The sequence below is a fragment of the Mesoplodon densirostris genome, chromosome 10 (genome assembly GCF_025265405.1).
Source record: "Mesoplodon densirostris isolate mMesDen1 chromosome 10, mMesDen1 primary haplotype, whole genome shotgun sequence".
In the NCBI taxonomy this organism is placed as follows: domain Eukaryota; kingdom Metazoa; phylum Chordata; class Mammalia; order Artiodactyla; family Ziphiidae; genus Mesoplodon; species Mesoplodon densirostris.
Window position 1 is genome coordinate 38,089,838 of NC_082670.1, and position 16,107 is coordinate 38,105,944.

The window sequence follows — 16,107 nt, forward strand, 5'->3', positions numbered from 1 at the left end:
ATCTCTTCCAATGTTAAGTTCCAACCTAAGTTGGACACGGCGACGGGTTCTGTGAGCAATATTGAGACAGCTAGAGTAGCCAAACACAAGAGTCAAAGACCCATGGAGGGGAGACCAGAATGCCTTCAGCACTCTCTGGGAATCAGTCTCCAATACCCTTCCACGGAGACCACAGGTTGGGAGCCATTGCTCAAATCATTTAAAGCAGTTTTGTCAATATATCCAGACACTCCCCAAAGGTATGTAGTGGAATAAAATGAGTCTCCAAGTTATAGTTTTCAGAAGGACCCTTCCAGATCCCAGAAAGATCCTCACCAAGATTGTTGGCTAAACAGCTGGCCCTCCCACTTGGTGAACCCACAAGCCCTGCTACATTTACCCCCCCAGTGCCTAGTCCTCACTGCTCTTTACCCTGAGGCAGTAAACTGGGACTTATTCCCACAGCTGCTTTAAAGCATTTTCAACTGGAAATAAAATGACAAGGAAATGTAAGGGCAAACTAAAACAAAAATAGGAATCTTTGAACTTGGGTAGGAATGTAGTTTCCATGTGTGTCTATTCTCTAGGCCCTCGGAAGCCAGGTTTTAAGGACAAAAGCTGTGGCCATAGATCCAACCTATTCCAAGAGCCATGCAAGCTGAATATTGACGGGGATGTTCTTTACCTTCAATTCCAATGCGAATGTTTTTCAGGCCCCGTTCCTTTAACACTGTTTTAGCGACATCCCGATTCTCAATATATTTGAAAAATCTATAGAGCTTAGAGCTATAAAGAACTGGGGGAAAAAAAATCTGGGGTTAGTCACGGAGTGAATACCTCTGTAAGAGGAAGGAGATGAGCTAACAGATTCAGACTAATGACCTGAGCCCTGATGCCAAAAAGTCCATATGGATCACAGATTAAATGTTAAATAATAAATCAACCATAAGAAAGAAACCATACAAGAAATTTTTATAGTCTCAGGGTAGGAAAGACCTTTCTGGATATGACATAAAACCTAGAAGTCATAAAAGAAAAACTGATACAGTTGATTACATAAAAAAAAATCTCTGCTTATCCAAAAACACCAAACAAAGCTAAGAAGACAACCAACTGGGAAAAATATTTGCAACTCATATTACAAAGGGCTAATTTCCTTGATATCTATAAAGAGAGTGGTCACAAATAGAGAGATTTTACAAATCATTATGGAAAAGACTAACAATCCAATTTTGTAATGGGCAAAAGGCATGATTACAGTTAACAGAAAAGGAAATGAAAATGGCTCTTAAAAAGATGTTCAATCTCATTCATGAAGTGAGAAATGCAAATTAAAACTCAAGTGAGATGCTGTTTTTCACCTATCAGAGTGGCAAAGATAAAAGTTCAGTGAAACTCTGTCTTGGTGAGCATATGGGAAACAAACCCATCATATATTGTCTTGTAAGTATAAACTGGCTCAACCTTTATGAAAGAGAATTTGGCAAATTTTATCAAAATCATAAAAGCACAAAGCTTTTGACACAGAAATTTCATTTCTAGGAATATTATTCTATAGAGACATACATGTGTGAAAGACTTTGTTTAAAAAGATATTCACTGCAGCATTATTTATAATTTATAGTTTAAATGGTCATCAAAAGGACTGGTTAAATCAATTATAGCACAATCATGCAATGGAATACTATTCAGCCATAAAAAAGATTGTGGAAGCTTTTAATGTAAGACATGATATAGAACAGTCTCTACAATATGGTATCATTTGGGAAAAGAACATGTAATTGCTTATGTATGTGCACTGAATAAATCTGGAAGAATATAAAAGAAACTGAGGAGGAAAACTGGGTAGATGAGGCAGGGTGGGAATAAGACTTTTCAATGTATATCCTTTTGTATTTTCTGAATTTTGAATTACTACCAATTCGAAAGGATTTAAAGTGAAACAAATGGAGAGGAGAATGACACCACCACTTAATGTGCTGCCGCAGTACTGACACAGCACCAGACACCAGAGGCAGACATGGGAAGTATAACGATGTTCCCTGTGCTCCCCGGCAGGAAAGACCCTCATCCAGGTGAGTGTGCTCATCACCGGCTCAACAGCGACAGTCACACTGGTTCTAGGATTTAGCTGCCACTCTGGGCAGCACATTTCTTGCTGGAAACAGGTACATCATGCAAGGGGCTCCTACTTTGGGAATACTCCTCCCCCATGGGTGGGGGGTGGTCTTCATCCCAGTCCACAGAATCCTCATCCGTCAGCACGACAATGTGGCATTCTCGCTCCCCTTTCTTGGCACAGCCCACCATGATGGGCAGGATCAGCTCTTCGAGGTAGTGATCAAACTGCTTGTGAGCACCGTCATTAGACAGTTCATGCAGTAAAGCACCTGGGAGACAAAAGGCAAGTGAACATCCTCTCTGCTCAAATGCAGGTATTACTGGAGTGAAAAGACTATGAGGTAACAGCTTTTATCATTGATACGTTCCAGAGAAGTGGCCCATTTAAAGGCAGGGTATGTCTCCTACTCCAAGGCTATAATGTTAGATATTTTTCACATTCTACCAATCTCCTCCTGTTTAATAAACCCTGAGCATTCTGATCAACTGACATGCAATGTCAGTCTTGACATGTCTTGACATGTCTTGACATGCAATGTCAGAACATAAACATTAATTCTACAAGAGACAGAACCATCATTTGGGGATGAGTCTTTATAGTACCTCTTCTGAAGATGCTCTGGACCACAACTTCATAGAGTACCACAGAAGAGGAATGATCTCAAGTTTGGCGACACCAAGGGACTTGCTCTAAGTGTGTACTAGACTCAGTAGAGACACCACACATCTAGAGAACTTCATGGAATATGCAGGGAAATGTACCATGAACTTCAAAGAACTTTAAAATCATTTCAGGAAGCCTAGGTAATGATAAGTGCATGGAGTTTATATTCAGACAATCAGTTCTAATCCCAGCTTTAATGTTTAGAGCTTTGAACAAGCTAATTTCTCCATCTTCTCATTTGGTAAGTGAGATTATTACCTATCTTTCACGGGTTAATTGTGAAACTTATGCAAGTTCACATATATAAAGCACTTAAACACTAAGTTAATAATGATAAACTGTAAGAAGAACCCAGCCAATTTATGTTGTGTGACTTTATCAGTGAACCTTCCCTCATATCTGAGATCAGTATCCTTATTTGTTAAAGAGTTGAGACGCCAAGGTCCCAAGAGGGGAAGCAATTAGCTTGGAGACTCACAGGGTCAAGCTAGACTTAGAACCCACTACATGTTCTCTTGTTTACTCCACTTCTCACAGAGCTTTGAAACAAGAGAGGGAATGGTTAGTACCACGTCTCTGTCTCTACAGATGATTTTCAACCCACACTTGAAACGCTTTCTGTTTAGTAATTTAAAATGTCAATTCCAAGCACACTCGAAGTTCAGCTGCTCAAACGCAGCTGGCAGCTTCTCCTGTACTTACTCAGATCTTGACATCGGATAGTGTTGAAGTCAAAGTTAATACAGAGATAATCGCAAGTATCTCTAAGGTCTGGGATAGAGATGCCATCAGGACAATTGATGATACCAGTTTTGTAATAATCCTATAAATTAGGAAGAAGAAATGTAGGCAAAGAACAACATGAAAAATTCCCTCTTCAACCCCCTACTCATTCCTGGTTCTATTAAAGTGGTGGGTTACTAGAACTATCACCAAGTTGGTGATTCATTAGATAGCAAAGTGGCTCCTGGCCATCTTGACATGTTTAATCACAACTTGATACTTGACTGAGCTCACACAAGCAAGAAGGACTTAAGAATTATAAAAACAGAAAATAAAGCGGGAAAGGCAATAACTAGAAATGAGAAACCCTGAAGTCAGAACACAGTCTGATGGAACTCTCAAGGCTTCTGACCATGCACGCCCCCAGGGAAGACGATGTAACAAGAAGGCCACTACACACCAGCACCGTTCGAAATACAGTTGCACTGATTCCTTCGGCAATCTCATACTCGCCCTTCTCATTGGGCCGTGTGAAGTTGTACTCTCTTCCTGGTCCAAACATCCTGAAAGATACCCAGGCAACAATGTTACCCGCTGCAGCAGGATTCTTCACAGATGAGACTTCTCCCTTCTTCACCTCATTCTGGAAGACTCCGTTCCACTCTTTCAGTGTAAGTTAAAAACACAGCACTAGGACTCAACCCCTATACAACACACTCAAGTCTTAGGAAACTCCCTTCAGATAGGAAAAGAAGGCAGCAATTGCTTTCAGTGTTTGAGTGCAAGGAGGAACAAAGCAGCAAGCCCTCACAGTTCACCGTAGTGAACTTCTGTGACAGCAAAGAAAGTAGAACAGCACCTGGAGAGGTGGCCCTTGGAAAGCGTCTGGAGTGTGTGACAGTCGCCTCTCACGCCCTCCGCAGCACCCAGGAACCTGCCCACGCACTGGCAGCTCAGGAAGATAGTGTCTCCTCCTCCTCACCCATCAACATGTACCTATCCAGCACACCATCCTTGATATTTCTGAGTTTTGCTTTTCAATATCTAATCTGATAGATGAATCTGTATTAGTAGGTGCAGATGTTACTGCTTTCCCTTTCCTGGTAGATTTTAATGGTGTAACTCTGGAAAAAATGCCCTTCCTCAATCCAAGGAGTAACTAATGACGGGAATTTCAGGTCAAGTAGAAAAGGAGGGTAGGTATTAGGATCATCAGCAATTTGACATATTTCAGAGAGGCAGGCCTGCTCTGGGCATGAATTCAGAGCTCACGAGGGCACAGGGAGGAAGTCTTGCTTTTATATTCATCTTTTCCCATCCTTCCTCTCTCTCTCAGATACCCTCCAGTAAAACTGGCCCCATGACTTCTACTACTCCTGCTGCATATCTCTGTAGGAGCTGTGGATGGAGAAGCCAGGACAGGGCAGGTGCTGGTATCTTCAGCTGGCCCACTGGGGACTCACTGCCTTTTCCTTCCTTAACCTGTTGGGAAGCCCTGCTGTCCAACTGTTCAAAACTGTTATCCTCCACCCTGAACTGGCTGTTTTCCAAGGTCTGAAAAAGACTCAAGTGCTTTCCAAATCACTACACCATACATAAGAAATCCATTTAGATAAAAGTTGTCCTCAAAGGATGCTGACATTTTTCTGGAATGTTCTGGTTGAAGCGTAGCCGAGACAGCTATGAATCAAAATAGTGAACAACATGCCATAAATATAATCCCCCCTCAGAGTCATTCATCCAGTAGTGGCATGGATCTGCATTAATCCATTCTCAGCTTCTTAGTTTGTCCCCCTTGTGACCAGTGGCCCACATGTGTAAACTCACTGGCCAGGCTTATGAATACTTTACATAGCCACAGGACAGAACAAACCTAAGAAACTCAGAATTCATGACCTCGGCTGACTCAGCTGATGAACCATGTAGATAAAGGGGTCTATTACCCAGAAAATGCTTGCTTTGCTTTTCTTGAGCGCTACTTTTGGAGGCAACCTACTTCAGGCAGACAGCCTACCCTGAGGAGTGCCTTTCTGGAAGGAAGGGCCTGGGGGGAAATGGTGGCGATACCAAGACTGAGGACATGAAGTCAAGTCTGATACAGGGCCAATTTAGAAAATGTTTTAATCTTCTATCTTAATCTTAATTCAGATGTTTAAGAAATATATAGGTTTGGCTCTGGTTAAAAATGGTTCATCATGAATTTGTATGTATATGTTTAAGTACACACATATTTGAACAGCTAGAGTCCACTCAGCCTAAAATTCAGCAAGTTAGTGTGGTCCATTCTGGTTTCTAATTCAGTTCAAATTAGTTCAAAGTCGGAGTGAGGTTAGATCCACTTTCAAGTACTAGATGAAATCCTCAAAAGCCAAATGTTTGTGTGTGTATACACTCAAATTATTTTACTCTTATCCCAATCTGCTCTTCATGTTAAGGTCTACTGTTGGCCAGAAAGAGATCTTCTAACTCCCAGCCCAGGCTCTAAAAGTACTTCCTGGACAGCGCTCCTCCTCAGTAGACTCCTTCCATTCCTAAACTCTAACCCTAAAAAGCTGGAGGCAGGAGATGGTGAGGGAGGGTAAGATTATAGTCTGAATGAAGCAACACAGAGGAAGGAACACGAAGAATTAAGAGAGCAATCGTCAAACAAAACAGCCAGATACAAAGATCCAGTTTCAGAAAACTTGAATAGTAGTGGAGGCATTAGAAATTGACACCATTTGGACCTTTTTGCACTCCCTTTTGTAGGGGGGGTTATTTCACTATACTGGCTTTGTAAATGAAGGTACCCACCCCCCAAAATCACCAACACATATAAGGTTTTTATGTCCTCTGTCTCGCAGAAGTATGAAGGTAGAATAAGCAATGAAATGTTTTTATTCTCAAATCTAATGCAAGGCAAACAGCAGGTGTTTCTATTCACAGAGAACAGAGTGAATTTGGAAGGAAATTATCAATTACCTTCCCAACATGGTATCCGGATGAGCAGTGAAAATTTGTGGATTGACAACAAAACGTGTGCCATCTACGAGAAGTGTCACTTTCTCTGGTGCCTGAGAATGAATGTTACTGCCAAAGCCCACAGTGCTGTTTCCAAATCGTTCTGGAGCGATGAAGGGTTCATGGTTCCGTTTAGTCCCACTTTGGAAGCAAGAGCCTTTGATGTCTTCAGGAAGTGGCATCATGTGAGGGAACTGAGGATTTGCTGGCTGAGAGGCAGAGTCAAGTGGAAGGTCTAAAAGATCACACAAACAAACCAAAATAACTCCACAGCAGAAAGCCCTGGGGAAAAATAAACCTCGTCCTCTTAAAAAAAAACAAGAACAAAAACCATGACACAAACAAAAAACCCCAAACTTTAAGTATCCTTATGCAAAAACTCTTGCCTAAAACACGTAAAGAAAAAACACAAACTAGAGACTCATACTGGATCCCCCTGAACTTTTCCTTCTCTCTGTGTGTGTGTGTGTGTGCGCACGCGCACGCGTGCACACGCGCGCGCGCTGGGGAGGAGAGAATCAAGGCAATAATGCCTACACTTTAAAATAGAACGATTAAACAATTTTAAAGTAAACTACACACATGGTTAAAAATAATTAAACACTAGAGAAGCATTTCTGTGGAAAACAAGCAATCCTCTGCCATACTGCTTAACCTTCCCTAGTCTTGTTTCACAGAGGCATCGCTTTATTTCCGTTTTCACTTCTATCTCTAAATAACACTCATATTTCCTGTGTTTTATTTAAGGAACTTGATAACTCTGTTAGCCAAAACTATTTGTTTTTCACATTCTTAGAAAACGTTTCTAAATGTTATTTTCCAGAAAGGATAGTGATAGTCTCTAATTGTCACTTCTCCTAGAAATTCACTGAAAAATGCATTTTCACTACGCATAGGAGAATCCTAACATTACCAACACCGTTTTTTGAACAGGCAGGTCTTGCTCTCAACAGAAAAGTTCCAGTGCATATGGTCTTGGATTAGGATTCATTCATGGAATCTGAGTTTTTGTCCTAGTATCACCAAAGAGCCATTTTCTTTAAGTAATTTATTTGATTTTTCTAAACCTGATTCATCATCTGTAAAATGAAAATAACATTCACTCCACCTACCTCACAGGATTGGTTTGACTATCAACTGAAAGTATGTGAGAGCACTTAAAAATGTATTAATACCACATCATGTAAACAGGCTTAAAACTAAATACCTGAAGTCTGGATGTACACAGAAGAGAATCAGGGAAAAGTATTTTCAAAAGGATTACCAGAAGATTCTTTATTTTAAATTGATGTTTGCTGTTTTTATTATATAGCTGTACTTTTTTTTAGAAGATTCTTTTAAATAGGGGGTTCTCCTAAAATATTAAAATAATGTTTTTTTATTTTATGAAAAATTTCAAATATACCAAAGCAGAGTTAATACAATATGTATACATCACCTAGATTTGGCTAGCTAACATTTTCCTACATTGGAAAGAAATAAAATATTATAGATACAACTTAATGTCTCACTCCCGCCCTTCATGTATTTTAAGTTTGTATACAATAATTCATTGTTAGCTAGAGTACACTCAATTTTTTCCCCATTTGCTTCTAGAGAAAAGGAAACCAAAATCTAGACCAAAAACCTGTTTAGGGATCATATCCTAGAGCTTCTGATCAATTTTCAACTTACAAAGAGCTAAGTTTCCACACAATCCATGGGCAAGCTTGTAGCAAGAAATGCTTTCATCACCAAGACAGGCTTTCAACACTCGAAGTGCTATGCTTAAAAATGAAAGTAGGCACCTAACTTATTCAGTTCTTTAGAGCACTTGATTTTCCCCCAGCTATGATGCAATTAAATTGGGTTGATTCCTGAAGGATGCCTCAGATTCCACCCTGCTTAAGTGGGTGAGTAGGAAAAGAGACTCACTGCATAAATTCTCCATAATGGGGCACTCTAGGGTGGCAGTCACACTCTGCTTTTTTGTCCGTTGATATGTATAAAATAACAGCGAACGCTGGCCGGAAAGACAGAGGTTTAAATCCCACCCAGTCCCCTACCTCCTGGCAGTGTGAACCTGAGCAAGTTATGCCTAAGCTTCTGAAGCCTCAGTTTCCTCATCTGTAACAGGAGGATTAATCTAAGCAGGGATCAGCAAACTTTCTGTGAAGGGCTAAAAAGTAAATATTTTGAGCTTTGTGGGTCACAGTCTCCGCCACCATAGCAGGAAAGCAGCCATATAGACAGTATGTAAACAAATGGGCATGATGGCTGTGTTTCAAAATTTTATTTACAAAAACAGGCAGTGGTTCAGATTTGACCACAGTTTGCCACCCTTGATCTAAAAACAGTAAAGTTTCTAGCACAGTGAATGCTCAATAAATGGTAATTGCTACTATTATTGTTGCTATTGTTTTCATTAAAAGTTAAAAAGAACCTGACAATTTACCAAGAGCCTTCACATCCATTAACTCAACAGTCTTCTAGCCTTGTGAGGTAAGAAGAATGATTAACAACCTTGTTTTCTAGATTAAGAAAGCAGGGCTCAGAAAGATTAAGGATCTCGTCCATGGTTACAGCTGGTAAGGAGCAGAGCTAGAATGTGAATCTGTCTTCTGACTCCAAGCCCGAGACTGTTTTTCTTACACCATTACCAAGTTAGATGTACTAAACTGATTAAATAAGTGGAGATTTTTTGTGATAGTCAGATTTATATAACTGTGGTATATAAGCGAAGCTAATTAACTGGATATTTTATTTATTAAGAACATTTATGCCTTCTGGGCAGAATAGGTGCTGAGGTGTCAGAAAGCCCTCCACATTAAGTCAAGATCTAATCATCGTACCATCATTCCTGGGACCTAGAGGATAAGCAAGATTTTGAAGACCAGAAGAAGCCGGGCTATTTGCTTCTTTTTCTTGGGCTGCAGCTGAGGCTTCATCCATCAGGCAGCTGGCCTCCTGCCGCAATAACCTGTCGCTCTCAGTGCCACGGTGAACATTCATCCTCGGACTGTGTATCCTGAACTGTCTGCTTGATCAGGGAGAAATCCTGGAAGACAAGAATATGCATAATTTAGAACTCTCTCCTAACTAGAGGACTGACAGACAGCTCTCATTATTATTATTATTATTTTGCGGTACGCGGGCCTCTCACTGTTGTGGCCTCTCCCGTTGCGGAGCACAGGCTCCGGACGCGCAGGCTCAGCGGCCATGGCTCACGGGCCCAGCCGCTCCGTGGCATGTGGGATCTTCCCAGACCTGGCACGAACCCGTGTCCCCTGCATTGGCAGGCGGACTCTCAACCACTGTGCCACCAGGGAAGCCCGCATGTATCTTTTTGAATTAGAGTTTTTGTCTTTTCTGAATATATGCCCAGGAGTGGATCATATGGTAGCTCTATTTTTAGCATGGAACCTCCATACTGCTTTCCATAGTGGCTGCACTAATTTACATTCCTACCAACAGTGTAGGAGTGTTCCCTTTTCGGACCTAGGCTTTTTTAAAAAGTCAATTTCATGTAAAACAAAACAATCCCCCCCAAATTGCGGGGGGTGGTGGTGGTATAGAATATGCAAGATTAAAAGACTCAGAACAACCAAATGTAAGGAATGAGCCTTGATTGAATTATGGATCCAAAAAAAAGGTTCTGAAAGAAAATATGAGGCCAATTGAGTAAATTTGATTATGGGTTATATATTAGTATTATGGAATTGTTCATTTTCTTAGATGTGAAAACGGTATTGTGTTTTTTAAGAGAATGTTCTCAGAATATGCTTGCTAAAGTAACTGGGTGAAGTGTTGTGATGTCTGTAACTTTAAAGTGATTCAGAAAAATGTGTGCGGTGGGAGAGCACAGGCTCACACACAAATGAGGCAGATAATCATTGGTAAGTCTGGCGGATATATAAGATTTTACTGATTGTAATATTTTTTCCATTTTCCTGTAGGTTTGAAAAGTTTCAAAATAAAAAGTTGAGGAGAAAATCTTATCTTTACTTCAGAGCCCAGCTCAGATTTTGTCTCATATGAAGACTTCATTTTCCCAACCATACTATCTAGAGGTGATTTTCTCTAACTTTTATGTTTATCTTAAAACCTGAATGCCACATGAGAGCTACCTGAGAAGTTGACCAAATGTTTACAGCAGCACTATTTACAGTAGCCAAGACATGGAAACTACCCAAGGGCCCATCAACAGATGACTGGTAGATATCTACACACACACAATGGAATATTATTCAGCCATAAAAAATAATGAAGTATTGCCATTTGCAGCAACATGGTTAGACCTAGAGAATATCATACTAAGGTAAGCCAAAGACAAATATTATGAACCACTTATATGTGGAATTTGAAAAATAATACAAATGAACCTATATACAAAACAGAGACAGACTCACAGACATGGAAAACAAACTTATGGCTATCAAAGGGGAAAGGGGGGGAGGATAAATTAGGAGTATGGGATTAACAGATACAAACTACTATACATAAAATAGATAAGCAACAAGGACTCACTATATAACACAGAACTATATTCAGTATCTTATAATAACTGTAATGGAAAATAATCTGAAAAAACATAATTGAATCACTTTGCTGTACACCTGAAACTAACACAATATTGTAAATAGACTATACTTCAATAAAAAAATAAAATAAAAATAAATTTTTTTAAAATTTAAAGTCTAGGTCAGTTCTAACATCCATCTGATTGTTTCCACGTGATTAGATACAAGTTTAATTTTCTTAAACAAGAATATGTACATGTATAGGTGACAGTTGAGTCCTTCCAAATACCATCACATCAGAGGCACATAATGCCAGGCTATCCCACTACAGGGGATAAGCTTGATCATGTGGTTAAAGTGGTGACTATAGGTTTATCCATTGTAAAGAGAGATCTAATACCCTATCTCCCAATAACTTTTCACCCAGTGGTTTTAGCATCTATTGATGATTCCTGCCTGAATCAATTATTACATTTGGGACTACAAAATGATGACTTTCTAATTTTATCATTCCTCCTACATTTATTGTCTAGCATTCTTCTGTTAAGTAGAACTATTTCTTCACTCTCCATTTATCTTCCTTTTAAGTATTATGAACTCAAAGATTTGTTTTAATCTAATGTATTATAACAATCCATTACCATCATTTTTTTTCAAATTGTCCAATTTTTGGTTCAAATTGTCCCAGGTGGGACTTCCCTGGTGGCACAGTGGTTAAGACTCTTTGCTCCCAATGCAGGGGGCCCAGGTTCGATCCCTGGTCAGGGAACTAGATCCCACATGCATGCCGCAACTAACTCACATGACACAACTAAGGAGCCTGAGAGCCAAAACTAAGGAGCCCACATGCCACAACTAAGGAGCCCGCCTGCCACAACCAAATAGACCCAGCACAACCAAATAAAATAAATAAATAAATAGTCCCAGTTATGGCTAATATGGTTCCCTTCAAGCCTTCATCTGTGTCATTTAACCCTAATTCTACTGGCTGATGAGGCTACTTCCTGTACAAGAATTTTCTTTTTTTAATGAAAGTTCATAGCAGCTTTATTTTTTTTTTTTTTTGCGTGAGAGGAATTTTATTTTATTTTATTCTATTCTATTCTATTTTGTACAAGATTTGTCTAAGCTCACCTTTTACCATCTCTGACCCAGACCTAGAATCAGCTATTCCTCCCTGGAGCCTTTGTTCCTTTTAGTGGACAAAAGCATTTATAAATCAGGATCTGAGCACTAGGTGTCTTCATAGCTATTGAGATGTCATCGTCTCCTGAAATGGTCTAGAAGCAAAGTTGGGGATTAAAAAAAAAAAAAAAAAAGAAAGAGTTTATATTGATATTTTCAACTCAAATTCAACATTATGGTTTTTTTACTTACTTTATATTAGTACTATATCTTTTCTCTCACAATGAAAATCTTGGTTCATAGTTTTTAAATTATAACATTAATATTACTAACAATAAACCTACTGAGTTTAAGTCTTTTGGGGGTCAATTCTTTTTGTCCTTAAAGTATACCCCACTAGGGATGTACAGTCAGTGTGCTACATTCAAGTTATTTTATTTTTATTTTTTCTTTGTATGTCCTGTAATTTAGGTTCATTTTCTAACACTCAATTATAGCTTATTTTTCATTATTTTTAAATTTAATTTTTGAATATGTAAAACATTTACATTCTTCAAAAGTTAGTGTTACAGAAAAGGAATGCTCAGAGAAGTGTCTCTCCCTTCCCCTTTCCCTCCAATATTTTCCTAGCTATTCCCTACAGATAACTAGTTTTATTAATTTGTTTATCTTTCATGTTTCTATTTATAGAAATAAGCATAATGTGTGTATATACATATAAGTTCTTAATTCTTCTTTTTCTTATACAAAAGATGGAATACCATATCCAGTTCTGTACTTTGCTATTTTTACTTAACAATATATCTCAAACTCACTCCATAGGAGTGATTAGAAGTCTTCCTCATTCTTTTTAATGGCTGTTTAATACTCCACTCTTAGATGTTAATAGGTAGAACTTTGATAGAGAAAAAAGGAAAGAGCATTTTAGACAGGGTGAATGGTGTATAACAAGCAGGAAAGTAAGCGTGAACAGGCTTTATACTATATGAAGGAGTGTGGGCTGTGGGGAGAGCAACCAGGTTAGAGTGAAGGGTGGGAGAAATCAGAATCACCATACCATACGACTTCAGGGAACCCCATGCACACCATCATTTAAGGAGCTGTACAACGCACAACTTAGATGGCTGTATACAACAGCCCTAGAAGATAAGGTTGAAAACCAAGCTGGAGCTAGCTTATGGAGGCCTTGAGTTATAAAGTAAAATAAAGTTAGGACTTTGTCTTGTAGCCAAAGTTTTTACACAGAGAAGTGTCATGTTCAACATGTTGCTTTAAGATAAATACAACCACAGGTGGACTAGAAGAGTAAGAGGTTATTGAAATTGTCTAGGCATGAAAGGATCTCAGTGGGTTAACAGCAAGAAGGGTAGTACCTAAGACACAGTCCTGCCTACCTTCAAAGAGCTTACAATCCTAGTTGTTGAGAATGTGAAACACAAGAGTTACATAATACAGAAAAGTGATATTTTAGGATCAGAAGAGACCTTAGTGATTATTTTGTCCAGTGGTTCTCAAGTCTAGCTGATAATCAGAATCACCTAGCGGAACTTGTTAAAAACATTCTTGGGCCCTATTCCCCAGAGATTCTGATTTAGTAGGTCTAGGGTGGATCTGAGAATGTGAATTTTTTTTTCATGTGGGATCTTAGTTCCCCGACCAGGGATCGAACCCGTGCCCCTGCAGTGGAAGTGCGGAGTCTTAACCACTGGACTGCCGGGGAAGTCCCAAGAATGTGAATTTTTAACAAACTCCTCAGCTGATCCTGTGGACTAGCTATGTTTGGGAACAACTCATCTGGTATACCCTTTCATCTCATGAATGAGAGACTGAATCACAACAATATTCTTTTTGAAGAATATTCTAGGAGATTACAAACTTAGAGTAGGAAGGCCTTTTTAATCAAGACCAAAAAACCCAAAAGCTAAAAAAGAAGAGAAAGACAAATCTGACTATAAAATTTTTTTTAAACTTTTGTATGGCAAGGAATCCTATAAAGGAAAAAAAAAACTTGAAAAATTGTATTTGCAACAGACTTTTACAAAGAGTTATTTTCACAATATTCAAGGGCTTATGAAAATGCATGAAACTAACCCAACAGAAAAATGTGCAAAGGATGGGGAGAAAAGGGAAATACCTAAGAACTTGGTGAAGCTACATTAATAGGCTAGGAAATAGAATTTAAGGCAAAAAAACTACACAAGTTGGGCAAGGCATAACATTTGAAGATATCTGTTGCCAGAACCATTTCTCTTCCTCATGTCTACCTTGGAAGAAAGCCGTAACAAGAGAAGAGATAAAGGAGAGAAGAGGGCATTCCAATTCCACAGAATGGCAGGAACGCCTCTGATTCCACATCCCTTCTCCTTCATTTTCCTCTATGAATTGCTGAGGCCAGGCTAGCAAGCTGGCAGATAAAAGCACAAGGACAGTAGTGACAAGATTATAACCGCTTGGATATATTTTCCTGTCTTCTCTACTTGACATCCCTAACTTACGGCCCTTAGTACCTTTTTGTCAATATAACTTATGCCCAAGAACAGCTTTTGTGCCAGAAGAGACTATATTACAGTTACCTGGATTTAAATTAAGACTTAAGAACTTACATTCAATTTATAACTGTCTAAAGGCCTTTAAACAGTTTCCTTTACAACTTTATCAAATTACCTATTTAAAAAAGACTTAAATAACAATAACATTTTTACTCACTACTCAGTTTAAAATATAAAATAAGACAAATATAGTTTAATCCCCTAAAACCACGATCCTAAGTTTGATATTGCCAAACATTTTAAACTATACTTTTCATCTTAATATGTTCTCTTTTCTTGTTTTAGCACTTTAATTGCTTCCCAAGCAAATCTTTAAGTACTCAAAAAACCTTTAGTAAATTCTAAAAAAGTAAACTTTTGAATCTAGTATATCTCAAGAAGTTCTTAAATATTGCAACACCCTTTCAAAATGAAAAGTTTTCTTATATCCTTAAACTAATAATCAAATCTAAACCCAGTTACTCAAGGACACATTTTACACTGGAACCAAATCAATCAGTTGAGATTCTTCAATATGCCGAATCACCACAAACATTCCATCTTAAGTCCAGATGGACTTAAACTTCACTGATTTAACATATATCATGTGCTACATATTATTCTATGTACTTTATATTATTTAACTTAATACTCAAAAAAAAAACTTTTATGAAGTAGGTACTATTATTACCCCTATTTACAGATGAGGAAACTGAGGAAGAAAGAGGTTAAGTTCCCACAGTCACATAGCTAATAAATAGTAGAGCCAGGCTTCAAAACCCAGGCTTCTGGCTCCAGAGTCAAATGCATGTTACCCTTAAGCTGTGTTACCTCTCCTTATAGGTCTGATTTACTTCATGAATTCTACGTAAGTTTCACAGGTTTGGAGATATGATTTCAAGCCCAAGATCTGGAGCCAGGACATATGACCTTTCTGTGCCAGTAACAGGCACACCTAGCACCTTTTCTGTTTAAATAGTTGCTTTGAGATGACCTCTAAATCAATTAACTCCAGATAGGGGGTGATTTTACAATCTGAGTTCCCCGAGTTCAAATTAAGACCTTACCTAATTCTGCTGTAACTTTCAACTTTATTACCTAAAAACAGGGTAGATCAAATTCTGTAATTTCCACACAGGTGCTTCTATCTTTTGATGGATTCAACTAGTTATGGTCATTCTAATGACACCTTTAAGCTAGGAACAATCCAAGGTACATAACAGACCAGGCAAAGCTCATGACTCCTAAGAAAAAGCCAGTCAACATATGAGGTCCCTAATGTCCAGGGCACTCTTCTGCTTGCTATTATCTAAAACCCTCTATAGGAGGAGATACACAAGCTGTTAAAGATTACTTAATGGCAAACTTCCAGGAAATATCCAAGAGATATACTATTAGCAATAATGTCTTTAAAGAGTACAAGGGAGTGCAATTTTAAAAATTTTAAACGTATTACTCAATACAGTAG

At 38.6% G+C, this 16,107-nt stretch overlaps 1 protein-coding gene across 3 annotated transcripts in view; it reads right to left on the reverse strand.

Moving 5' to 3' along the window:
• The window catches only part of KCTD20 (potassium channel tetramerization domain containing 20), a 28,892-nt gene that overhangs the window by 4,276 nt on the left and 8,509 nt on the right, over window positions 1-16,107 (reverse strand). For 2 of the 3 annotated variants that reach the window (XM_060109618.1, XM_060109619.1), the window contains exons 2-7: window positions 9,319-9,524; window positions 6,449-6,722; window positions 3,948-4,050; window positions 3,467-3,587; window positions 2,172-2,369; window positions 665-775 (exon numbers count right to left, since the gene is read on the reverse strand). In XM_060109618.1, the coding sequence (XP_059965601.1) occupies window positions 665-775; window positions 2,172-2,369; window positions 3,467-3,587; window positions 3,948-4,050; window positions 6,449-6,722; window positions 9,319-9,478 (967 nt within the window). In that variant the 5' untranslated portion in view covers window positions 9,479-9,524. The remainder of the gene's footprint in view (window positions 1-664; window positions 776-2,171; window positions 2,370-3,466; window positions 3,588-3,947; window positions 4,051-6,448; window positions 6,723-9,318; window positions 9,525-16,107) is intronic. The other variant, XM_060109620.1, reaches the window with a different exon arrangement.